At 55.2% G+C, this 12,375-nt stretch overlaps 1 protein-coding gene across 1 annotated transcript; it reads left to right on the top strand.

The window, feature by feature from the left end:
• Positions 1-1,053: 1,053 nt before the first annotated feature.
• On the top strand, positions 1,054-8,401 carry NMUR1 (neuromedin U receptor 1). Its single transcript, XM_026491709.4, has 3 exons — positions 1,054-1,137; positions 3,375-4,239; positions 6,649-8,401. The coding sequence occupies exons 1-3, from the start codon at positions 1,114-1,116 to the stop codon at positions 7,029-7,031; spliced, it is 1,272 nt and encodes a 423-aa protein (XP_026347494.1). The 5' UTR covers positions 1,054-1,113; the 3' UTR covers positions 7,032-8,401.
• The last annotated feature ends 3,974 nt before the right edge of the window (positions 8,402-12,375 follow it).

Here is a 12,375-nt window from a genome sequence, read left to right as displayed (position 1 = left end):
TTCTCAAAGTGTGATTCTGGGGCTTGGGGCTCCCTCCCTGTTTGTAAAAAATGAGGGTTGCTGGACCTTGCCCAGACTAAATGAATCAGACTCTGGGAAGAGGCCCAGGAGCCAGCATTTTGGCCTGTAAGATCCATGTGTCTAGGCTCCCTAGAAAGTTCCTGATGAAGTAACTTCCAGCTAAGGAGCTGGTTGGAGGAGGGGTCAGAGCAGGGAAGGGGGTCTCTGCTTGGGTTTACATGTGTACAGCTTGGGGGAGCTGCAGGAGGCTGGGATCCCAGCACTCCAGACTCTTCCCTAAAGTTCCCTCCTTCCCTGTGGAGCACCCTGTGGTGGAGTGGGAGGGATGGAGGAACATTTGAATGGATGAGAGGGAGGGTATTTGGGGGTGAGGAATATAGTGAGGGGACCACGAAGGCACATGGGGCATGGAGGTCCAACACCAGGCTAGACTTTGGTGTGTTCTTTTTCAGAAGGAAGTGGGGAGTCCCTGGGAAGGTATTCCAGGAGAGGAAGGACGTTGCTGGGGGTTCAGGAAGACTGGGCTGTGGGACGACAGACTAGAGGAAGAATGGAGTTTCTTCAGCAGTCCTCAGAGGGGAGGACGACCTGCCCAGGAAACCCTAAGGAGAGGGAGTGGAGAGTGCTGCTCTGGGACTTGGGCGCGGGGGAGGGAGAGGAAACCCCACGTGAAGCCGAAGAGGGGGATGAGACCATTTGGGGCACGTAAACTTTGAGGTGCGTCTGAAATGTGGGGCAGGAGGGGGTGAGGGGCTCTCTGAGGCTCAGTTTTCTCATTTGTAGACGGGTTGTTGTGAGGGTTCCACGAGGACTCCGTATGGCGCTCCTGGGAACGTCGCATCAAACGCTTGGAAACAACAGCCCCCGTTTGGGGGGGGTGGTGTGGGGACCCCGGATGAGGGTGTCTGGGTCCACCGCCACGGCAAAAGCACCGCCCCCTGGTGGCGGTCCCTTTGGGGGCCGCGGGGCCACCGGCAGGCGGGGCGACGGGGAGAGCTACTTGTGGGCCGGCTGCCGTTCGTCCTCCAGCCAGTCTGCTGACTCCTGGCGCCGCGTCTGTTCGTCGGTCTCGGCCACCCGCCCCGCGCCTCGATGTCGCCAGCCGCAGACGGCATGGTAGGGGAACGCGATGCTGCCGTGCGGAGCGCGCGGCCGCTGGACAGGGCCCGCGGCGAGTCTGGGGCTTGGGCGCGGGACTGGGAAGAGCGCACAGAGGGTCTCTCCGGGGCGGTAGGGATCGCAGGGCCCCGTCAAGGCTCCCCACTTCTCGGGGGATTCGCAGCCTCCAGGTTATTTCTGTCTTTTTGCGGGACGCGGGCGCTGTAACCCTTGCCGGTGGCGCAGGGATTCCTCCTCGAACCCTGGTCCGCGCCTGCGCGGTGCCCGCTCATCCCCCCCCCATCCCCGCCCCAGGATTCCCGCTGGGCTCCAGCCCCAGCCTTGCAGGAGGGCAGGTGAACCGCCTGGGAGAGTGAAAATGCCCCTCCATCCCAGAATCCGGGGATCAGGTGTGGGATTCGCAAGGAGGTTGGGGGAGACTTCTGGGTGGAGGTTTGGTGAGGAGGAAGATATTCAGAATTAAGAATTCTTGGGATCTGGGAGAGAAAAGGACCTAGAAAGAAAGTTCGATGGTGACTGCGCCGGTACGTGGGCACCAAACACCTATTGATAAGAGGAAATGGAGCTGAAGGACTAGGAAGACGGTCCAGGAAGACGGTCCAGGAACGGAGCCTGAAAGTCCGCGGTTGTTCTGAGGGGAGGGATGGTGTTGGCGGTGGGCTTGGCAAAAGGGGTCAGGAGGACAGTCCCCAGCTCCTGGCCTGTCCCACCAAACCACCTGCCCAGCCGAATCCTGTTTCAGCCCTGCCCCACCTTCCTTGGACTGTTCCCTTCCTTCCTCCCTCCCTCCCTCCCTCCCTCCCTCCCTCCCTCCCTCCCTCCTTCCCTCCCTCCCTCCCTCCCTCTCTCTCTCTCTCTCTCTCTCTCTCTCTCTCTTTCTTTCTTTCTTTCTTTCTTTCTTTCTTCCTGTAAAGATTTTATTTTATTTTAAAGAATTATTTATTTATTTGGGGGGGCAGAGGGAGAGAGAGAGAGAATGCCAAACAGACTCCCTGCTGAGCACGGCGCCTGACATAGGGCTTGATCTCAAGACACTGAGATCATGACCAAAGCCAAAATCAAGAGTCGGTAGATTAACAACCGAGCCACCCAGGTGGCCCTAAGATTTTATTTTTAAGTAATCCCTACACCCAACGTCCGGCTCCAACTCACAACCCCAAGATCAAAAGTCGACCGACTGAGCCAGCCAGGTGCCCCTCCCTCAGACTGTTCTTCCCTTTCCAGGTGGGAAGTAAGGGTAATGTTACTGTGCATTGATATTGCGTACCTGAAATGTACCAGGCACACCCTGAGAACTTTATATGTGTTTTCTCATTTAATCTTCACAGAAATTATGAGGTAAGTTTTGTGGACACTCCCATTTTACAGATGTGAAGACTGAGGCACAGTGAGGCGCCATCACAGCTAGAGTGGAGCAGAGCTGGCATTTGACCCCAGGCTAGTGTGTTTAACTCCATAGCCTGGGTCCTTAACCACTATATCCTATGGACTGGCAGAGACTGCGACCTGACAAAGGAGAGGGAACCCCAGAATTGGCAGAGTCAAGGTTGTCAAATATTTCACCTTTTAACAGTGCGGGTGACAGGAAACAGAAACAAGAGCCAACTTTTGGGTTAGCATTCTGGTTTTTAGCCCTTTTCCCCCTCACTTGATCCCCACAGTGACTTAGTCTTCAATGCCAAGTGGCTGATAACCAGGCCCTCTGTGTGGCAGGCAGGTCCCACTTTAGTACCTTTTATAGATTAAACTGCCTGGATCCTTGCAATAAGGAAACAGAGAAGTCCCCATGCAAGTGGTCACACAGCCCAGAATTGGGGAGGCTGGGTTTGAATCTAGGCAGTTGCTTCCAGAGCCCTTGTTCTTGAAAACCATACTGATAAGATCAGGTAGTGCATGTTGTGCCCATTTTACAGATGCTCAAACTGAGTCCCTCTCCCAAAGTCCAGGGCTGGAAAGGGAACAGACCCAAGGGAAGACTGCTGGCTGCAACACTTATTGTTCCAGAGGATTCATCCTTTATTCAAAGACTCCAGTGGATCATGAAATTTATAACGGAGTCCTGCTTTGTATCGTTTTTAAGATGTACATTTTTACATCTCTGAGATTGTTATACATCTTATTTCTCAGCGGTACCTAAAATAACGTTCCTTTTGGTGTTGCTGGCACTTTGGTTTAACGAGCTACCAGGGATCTTCGCGTGACATTTCTGGGTGTCTCTCTGTTCTGTTCCACAGGCTCCTCTCTGCTTCAATTGCTCTACCCTCCCTGGAGACGTGCCCCCTACGGATGCCAGGAGCCTGGTGCCCTGCAATGGCAGTAGGGACCTGAACCTCACTGATGAGGAACTGAGACTCAAGTACCTGGGGCCCCAGCAGACAGAGCTGTTTGTGCCCATCTGCACCTTGTACCTGCTGATCTTCGTGGTGGGCGCCGTGGGCAACGGGCTGACCTGCACGGTCATCTTGCGCCACAAGGCCATGCGCACCCCCACCAACTACTACCTCTTCAGCCTAGCGGTGTCCGACCTGCTGGTGCTGCTTGTGGGCCTGCCGCTGGAGCTCTATGAGATGTGGTGCAACTACCCCTTCCTGCTGGGCGCCGGGGGCTGCTACTTCCGCACGCTGCTCTTCGAGACAGTCTGCCTGGCCTCCGTGCTCAATGTCACCGCCCTGAGTGTGGAGCGCTACGTGGCCGTGGTGCACCCACTGCAGGCCAGGTCCATGATGACTCGGGTGCACGTGCGCCGCGTCCTCGGGGCCATCTGGGGCCTCGCTGTGCTTTGTTCTCTGCCTAACACCAGCCTGCACGGCATCCAGCAGCTGGAAGTGCCCTGCCGGGGCACGGTGCCCCACTCGGCTATGTGCACCTTGGTCCACCCGCGGGCCCTCTACAACCTGGTCGTGCAGATCACCACTCTGTTCTTCTTCTGCCTGCCCATGGCCACCATCAGCGTGCTCTACCTGCTCATCGGGCTCCGGCTGCGGCGTGAGAGACTGCTGCTGCTCAGGCAGGAGGCCAGGGGCGGGGCCAGGTCCAGGGACAGCTGCCGGTTTCAGCGGTCGCAGGATCGGGGCCGGACCCAGGTGACCAAGATGCTGTGTAAGTGTTGCTCCTGGGAAGAGTGGCTGAGCCAGGCCCTGGGTGTGAGGCTTCCAGGACCCGGGGAGTGGGGGGGCTGAGTGTCTGGGTTTATGATGGAGGCTGAGTGTGAGGTTTGGGGTTGCCACCACTGCCCCCCACCCCGCCCCGTGTGTGTGTATGTGTGCACGTGTGCGCGCATGTGCGTGGGCGATTACTCAGTGGGAAACTCATAGCAAAGAGAAATGGCAGGATGGGGCACATGATTTGTGAGGCCCAATGCAAAATGCAAATTTGGGGTCCCTTGTTCAAAAATCATTGTGACTGTCCTGACAGCAATAGTCCAGCATTAAATGAAGCCCAGGGTCCTTCTCAGCTCGGAGGCCCGTGCAGCCGCACTGGCAAGGCACCCATGCAGCTGGCGCTGACTCGTGGAATCCAACCACAGACCGGGCAGGGGCACGTGGCTGGGTTCCGGAATGGCAGAGCCGTTTATGGGAGCTGGGCCCTCCAGGTCTCTCATCTTTGCTCCTAAACATGTCTTAGCTCTGTCCTTCCCTAGAGCAACCTGGGAGGCAAGGCCATAGGCACAGAGAGTTCCTCTTTCTAAAGAAACTGCCCTCTTCCCTTAGTGGCTGTTGAAAAGTCCCAGGATTCTGATTGGTGGGCTTAGGTCATAGCCTGCTCCCAGGCCAGAGTGGCAGGATGCTGCTGTTTGCAGCCCCCACAGACTCACATGCTGGGATGGGGGTTTGGGGAACAAGGTGTTGGATGGGCAAGATGATATGTATCCTCCATGTTATATCTGTGGTTCCTAGGGACCCCGGGAATGACCACTGTCTAAAAGAGGCTCGTCAGGAGGTGGGTTTGTGAGGGTCAGCGTGCAGAGCACAGGAGAGTCAGGGCAGATGTGTGGATTGGGTTGGGCTGAGTTGAGGCTCTGGGTCTTACTGTGGTCTCGATCTGGCTCCTTTTTTTTTTTTTTTAAGATTTTATTTATTTATTTGGGGCGCCTGGGTAGCGCAGTCGTTAAGCGTCTGCCTTCGGCTCAGGGCGTGATCCCGGCATTCCGGGATCGAGTCCTACATCGGGCTCCTCCGCTGGGAGCCTGCTTCTCCCTCTCCCACTCCCCCTGCTTGTGTTCCCTCTCTCGCTGGCTGTCTCTTTCTCTCTTTATCAAGATTTTATTTATTTATGTGACAGGGAGACAGCCAGCGAGAGAGGGAACACAAGCAGGGGGAGTGGGAGAGGAAGAAGCAGGCTCCCAGGAGAGGAGCCCGATGTGGGGCTCGATCCCAGGACTCCGGGATCACGCCCTGAGCTGAAGGCAGACACTTAACAACTGAGCCACCCAGGCGCCCCTAGATCTGGCTTTTTTTTCAAAAACAGACAAAATGGGGAAGCCAGACAAAATGATACTAAGCCAATCCTTGATTTCCTCCCCATCCTGCCCCACCCTAGCGGGGCCTGAATCAGGTCGATGGAGTGAGCCAGGGCAAGACAGAGGTAGTGAGACCTTGGTCAGAGCCATGGGATGATAGCCGGCTAACTGGGGGCTGCCCCATTCCCAGAGAGAGACCCATTCCTCTTGTCACCCAGGAACGGTGTCCCAGAGCCCAAGGCCACTTGAGCAGCTCCCTAAAATGGGACTGACCCCAGAGATCCTGGCTTGCCTCTCAGCTGTGCCCTGTGAAGCCTGCACTACAGACCGACCACCCCCTGCCCACTCTGCCTCTGCCCCCTACTCCTTTGCCCTGCAGGGACCAAGTCTGCTCAGCTGGGATGGCTCTTGCCCTGGGAAGCTGGGGTCTTTCCTTAAGGCTGCCTTGCTTGCTGGCCTGGGGCTCTGGCTTTCTTCTCTCCCTGCCTCCCTCCCTCCTTCCCCCAGCTTCACTTTCTGAGGGCCTGGTGTACACCAGGCTGCAGGCTGTAAGCAACATCCTGGTCGAGATCCCAGATGATGAGGGAAAACCGTGCTGGGGTGTGGTGGGGAAGGCACTGCAGGGGAAGATAGGCAGTCAGAGAAGCAGACAGAAGCAATAAGAAACAAAAATCAAGACAACCGATGACAGAGACCCGAGGAAGGGCATGGCTGGTTGATGCCACAGCTGGAGGGAAGCTCTGGGAAGCTAAATGACCTCTTAGCTAAGAGCCACCTAGTTCCAAACTCTGTGATGGGAGAGCCAGACTGGGCCAGCTTGGCTCAGGTGTCCACACCTGGTCCAGTTGACTGTGGCTGGGTGGGCCCAGGCAGTGACCATGGTGGGACCAGCCTCTCCGAAGGGGGTGCTGACGCTAGGGCAGGCAACCTTCCAGAACCTTCCAGATGGATAATGGGCATGGGTGGCACGGTGAGAATGAGCAGACTACCCCGAAGCCCAGGGAAGGCAGCCTGGCAGGCACCCAAGTCTCCCCTCTGTGCCCCTGCAGTTGTGCTGGTCGTGGTGTTTGGGATCTGCTGGGCCCCTTTCCACGTTGACCGCCTCATGTGGAGCTTTGTGTCCCAGTGGACCGAGGGCCTGGACCTGGCCTTCCAGTACGTGCATGTTATCTCCGGCGTCCTCTTCTACCTCAGCTCGGCCGTTAACCCTGTGCTCTACAACGTCATGTCGAGCCGCTTCAGGGAGACTTTCCAGGAAGCCCTGTGCTTGGGGCCTCAGTGCCGCTACCACAGACCCCACCACAACTCCCACAGCCTCAGCAGGGTGACCATGGGCAGCACCCTGTGTGACCTGGGCTCCCTGGGCATCAGGACCCACCCGCTGACTGAGAATGGTGGCCGAGAGGGGCTGCAAGAGACTGACCCCTTCTGAGTGGAGCCTGGGAGCAGCTTCACCCAGAGAGGCCAGAGCGCCACTCGCAGTTTCGGGAGCCCATACGTGCCCTCCTTATGACCTCTCCCCCTTTGTGTCCCATCCCCACTTCAGCCGATAAACTCTGACTGGCACCTCTGCGTCTCCTACCGCCACCCAAGCTTTTGGAAGGGAGATAAGGTTGCTGTCTGCCCTCCAGAGCCCCAGGCCCACAGGTGAAGTCCTCCCTCTACAGAAACAAGGCAGCTGGTGAACTGGCAGAGCAAGCCTCCCCCTGGGGTCTCCCCCACCCCCACCCCCAGTTTCTGAAATGTGTTCATGGGGCCCTTTGACCCATGACCTTTCCTTCCCATTTCTCGTTGAGATTTTGCAGGTTCTGGCCTGTTCTGGCCCTTTCTAGCTCTTGGCCTGTACCTGGCACCCCTGCCATCCTGACCCTCCGTGGCCCCCACCCAGTCAGCTCATTCTGCTCTGATCTCCACCTGGTCGAGTGTCTGGGCGGCGGGGGTGCCAGGGATCCAGGGGACCTGGTTCCGATCTCGGCCCTGCTGCCACCGCTTTGCAGCGTGCTGTCACCTTTCCCAGCCTTGGTCCCTTGTTCGTAAAATAAAAGGGGCCCTGACACTTCATAGTGTCACCCTTTGGCACTTTATCTGTGGTTTTCTGTGCGTGTGCATAAATCACTGCTCGTCACAAAACTGCTGGAAAACCTCGACAACAAGGCAGAACTTACTCTCTACTTCCTCACCACCCCCCAACTCCTGCTCCCTCCCTGACCTTCATGCCCCCCCCCCCAGCCCTGAGAGCCACTCCGGCATGTTCTTTGCTTGGCACCGACTGAAGCCACGAGGGAGCAGAGCCCCTGCCTGCCTCTGTCCTTGCCTCCACGTGAGCTGGTCTGGGGGCCTGAGGTGAGCAGAACCCTGGGCCTGGCTGACCAGAGGATTCTGGAAGCAAGAGACATGGGCCAACCAAAGGCAAGGAGTGACCCTGTGAGGACAGTTTTGCTTGGGGGCTCAGTGAGGTGAGAAGAGAGACAGGGACAGGTAGGTTGAGTCCTGAAATGAAGCCCCATCCGAAATGCACAGGGGCTGGCACAGTGCTCGGTCAGGACCCACTCAGTGGAGGAGACAGCGCACTGTGGGTCAGTTGTCCGGGTTCCCCGTACAAACAGACCCTCCTTAGCTCAGGCTTCGGGGCCCCCTGCCCAAGAAGTGGAGAGATTGCACAGGGTGGCATAGAGTGGTCTGGAGTTTTGAAATTCAGTTGTAAAAATATCAAATGCTCTTTGTAGAAAACTTGGGAAGTACAAATAAGCAAAAATGAAAACAACTTAAAATAATTAAAAACCACCCTTGCTGGGGCTGGCGGGAGGGGGAAATGGGGACAGAGTTTGTTTTGCAAGATGCAAAAATTCTGGAGATCGGTTGCACAACTTAATGTTGAACTGGGCATTTCAATGGTTATGATGGTAAGTTTTATATTATATGGATTTTACCATTATTTTTTAAAAGAAAGGATTAAGTCTGAAGGAAAAGAAAAAAGTTGAAAACCACCCATAGATAGCTTCCCTCTCCTGAGACCACCACTGTTTGGAAGACGGACGGAGACGGAGACTCGTGGAAAGCAGGGCAGCAGGTGGTCTCTGCAGTGAGCTCCGGGCGCCCTGGGGTGGTGGTGGTGGGGGGACAGCCAGACCCCTGACTCCAGGCTGGAGCCTGCAGCTGTCCCCAGAGACTAACAGTGGGCTCCCAGGGGCCTCTCTTAAGTGACTGTAGGAGATGATGTGTGGGGCTGAGGAGCTTGGGTCAGTGTGCACCTATGAGGGGCCTGCTCCGTGCCGGGGAGTGCCGGGCTGAGTGGGGAAGGTGGGGACGTGAGCTGTCAGAAGGCGTGGCTCCCTTAGTGTCCACTGGATGCCCGTCTCCCAAGTGTCTCCCCAGCATGTCAGTGGATGGGTCCCATTTGTCATGGGTCACCAGTTACCAGGGAAGATTGAAACAGTGGCTCTGGGCTCAGCCCTGGGACAAAAGGGATGGAGGTGGAAAGGCCCCCCCCCAGCAGGATCCTGCTCTCCCGGAAGCCAAGGCCCCTGCAGCATGTCCTTCAGCACTGGACGGGGGGGGGGGGGGGGGGGGGGCAGCTTGCCCCCAGGCGCCCAGTGCTCCTCCCAGGCCAGGGGCATCTGGGGCTCGAGTCACTCCCCCTCCTGGCTGCGGTCACCCACATCCCTCTTCCTCACGGGTTCAAGAGCTGGGGCTTTCTCTGTCTCCCGTCTGTTTTACTCTTGCCGTTCTCCTGGGCGGCATCAGAATTCACACGAGTGTCCCACTGCTGCCCTGGTTTCTGCCCCTGATCTTTCCTGCAGCGCCGGAGGCCTCTCCTCCACCTGGCCTCTGGGCCCCCTGGTTACATCCTCACTCCCAGGACCTCCAGGAGTTTTTCCATTTCTGGAAGGTGGACTCTTGACCATGACTGCCTCCTTCCTGCTCTGCTGCTCCTACGAGAGATTAATTCTTCAACCTCATCCAGCCTTCCTCATTCTCATCTGCTCGGCTGTCCCCCCACCCAGGCTCACCTCCTTTCTGATGGGTCCTCCATCCCACAGTCCATCACACACTGCCTTCTCGGCCAGTATCTCTGAGGGCCAGGGTGAACATACTGGAATCATCCTTCTCAGAAAAAAAAGATTTATTTTCTCTGGGAATCCAGAGTCCCAAGATTAGTCTCAGCAAACAGAGCTGCATTTGTCCACCCTTCTGTTAAGTGTGTGCTCAGAACACGTAAAGGACACACACAGCACTTCACATCTATTCCGACGTCGTCAGATGGTATTTCTCAACCCGTCCTGACGTCTGGGAGCCTGCCTCAGTTTGGACACTTCCTGGAGTCTTCCTCCCTTCCCCATGCTGCCTTCTCATGGACCCACCAAGTTTTTTTGTCCCAGGTTTTCCTTGTGGAGAGGAGTTGCCTTTGGGCGCCCCCTGGCATTTGCACCCCATTCCGGGTGTGTGCGTGTGTGGGGGGGAGGGGGGCAGGAATCCCTCAGTGTGGGACTCTCATTGGAGACCAAGCCCAGGCTCCCACTACAGAAGCTGAAAGGCTTCCAGACACTCCACCGCTGACGTCACCATGTGGCCCATGACTTGTACTCAGCCAGCTGGCTGATCTGACGTGGGACTCCTATCCGGAGCGAGTGATCCTGAGACCTATGATGACAGGGACAGATGTGCCCAGGACCACAGCGCTAACGGCAGTGTCCCGTCAGGGCTGTCCCTGGACCTCCTGCCACCCAGCCTCCCTTGGTTTCTGCCCATTTTCTCTGCCAGGTTTTCCAACCTTCCTGTTGATGTTCTGAGCTGCTGAGAGCTTTTCAGTAAATTCCTTTTCTGCTTGAGTTGGCCAGAGTCGTTTGCTGTTGTTTGCAACTGAGAACCTTAATAGACTCATCTGTTCACTGGTTTGAAGGTTATGCATCTGTTTGTTCTACTAGTGGTTATCGTTACACATTTCTAAGATGAGCAGATATTATCACTGATTTGTTGAAACCCCAAATGGCAGTCTGTAGTACTTCATAATCCTTGTCATTCTATCTTGCTGTTTTTAAAACTTATCTTTTGTGGGTTTTTTATTTTTGTTTTTTAAAGATTTTATTTATTTATTTTGGGGAGAGCGCCCATGCAAGAGAGAGAGAGAGTGTGTGAGTAAGAGAGCACAAGCAGGGGGGGGGCAGAGGGAGAGGGACAAGCAGATTCCCCACCGAGTGCGGCGCCTGACACGGGGCTCAATCTCACGACCCTGATATCATGCCCGGAGCCGACATCAAGAATCAGATGCTCAACTGACTGAGCCACCCAGACGCCCCTATATATATATATTTTTTTAAGGCAAGAAAGATGAGGACAGATAGAAGGAACTTGATCCTAGAAACATATTTACATGTTTCTAACAGTCTAAACCGCGTCAGCACAAGAAGAGAATCGGAATGTGCTTCTCCTGACAGAGCAGTAGGGCGCAGAGCTGGTGAGCAAGGACTGCAGTCAGGCTGGCCAGGTTTGAATCCGGGCTCAGCTATTAATTACGCTTAAAAGTCCGAACGGCCTTGGGCCAAAGTCAGACTGGCCTGAAAGGAACTGACATTTCTAGACGGAGAATGTGCCAGCTGCTTGCACCCAAATAAAACTCCCAGGCCCACACTGACAACAGCATCCTTCCAAACAGTGTCCAGGTTCCTAAATCTACCAGGTTTAGTGTGAGGAAGGTAGCTACTCTCTAACGTAATTGTCCCTTTGTATGGCCTCTTGAAATGCGGTACCCCAACCCATCCTCTTTCAAGCTTCTGCACAGGGCCGGGAAGGACAACAGGGGTGCTGTTTAGGAACAGAGGCCCAAGGCCCAGGTGAGGGATTCATGGAAGGCTGTACTTGGCTGGGTAAGAGTACCCTGATTCAGGAGAAGCGGTCATAGGCTGGGGCGAGACTGGAAGGCCTAGAAACTGCTACCACATTCTCTGGAACATCTACAAGAGTACCTGAGATCTTTCCATCTAATATTCAGGTACCTTCATCAGCATTAAAGCAATGTGGGCATCACGCATTCAGCTAACATCTATTGAGCACCGGGCACCAGGCATCGTCCAGAGGGGGGCAGGGGCACACAAGCATACTGGCGTGTAAGTGCTCTGACAGCTGAACTCTGGGGGCCCAGAAGACGGGCACCTGCCCCAGTGGAGGGAGGCGTCCAGGAGGAAGTGATGCTGCCCAAGCCTCGAAGTGCTGGGAGAAGGGGTCTGACTGGTCTCTGAGCTTCGGCCAGGGGAGGGTGGAGCACCTCTGAGGGCAATTCTACCAAAACTGAATCCAGAGGAGGAGGGAAGAGACCCTAAAGGGAATGAAGGCTGTCGGGAGGAGGAAGGGACATCGGACAGGCAAAAACAACGCAGAGCAGACTGCGTTCCACATTCGTTGCTGGCATTCTCTATACTTCCCTGGCTGCCCTTTCCGGAAATTGAAATCTTCCCACCAACCTTTTTCCCTGTCTGATTTGCCTTTGTTAGACACGCATAGGCAGGATTTCTTTTGTTTTTATTTTAGTAAATTAAAAAAAAAAAGTAATACTTAAAAAAATTTTTTTCTAATTTATTTAAGTAATCACTACACCCTTGAACTCGCAACCGTGAGATCAAGAGTTGCATGCTTTTCCGACTGAGCCAGTCAGATATCCCGAAAGTAGTACTTCTATCCCCAACACCTAAATTAACCACTGTTAAGATTTTGGCAATTTGATTTCTATCATTTCCCCACACATATCCCCTGCCCCCATAATGAATAATAGATTGTTTTCA

The sequence above is a fragment of the Ursus arctos genome, unplaced genomic scaffold (genome assembly GCF_023065955.2).
Source record: "Ursus arctos isolate Adak ecotype North America unplaced genomic scaffold, UrsArc2.0 scaffold_1, whole genome shotgun sequence".
Lineage (NCBI taxonomy): Eukaryota > Metazoa > Chordata > Mammalia > Carnivora > Ursidae > Ursus > Ursus arctos.
Note: the sequence above shows the minus strand (reverse complement) of the source record. Positions and strands in the feature narration are given on the sequence as shown.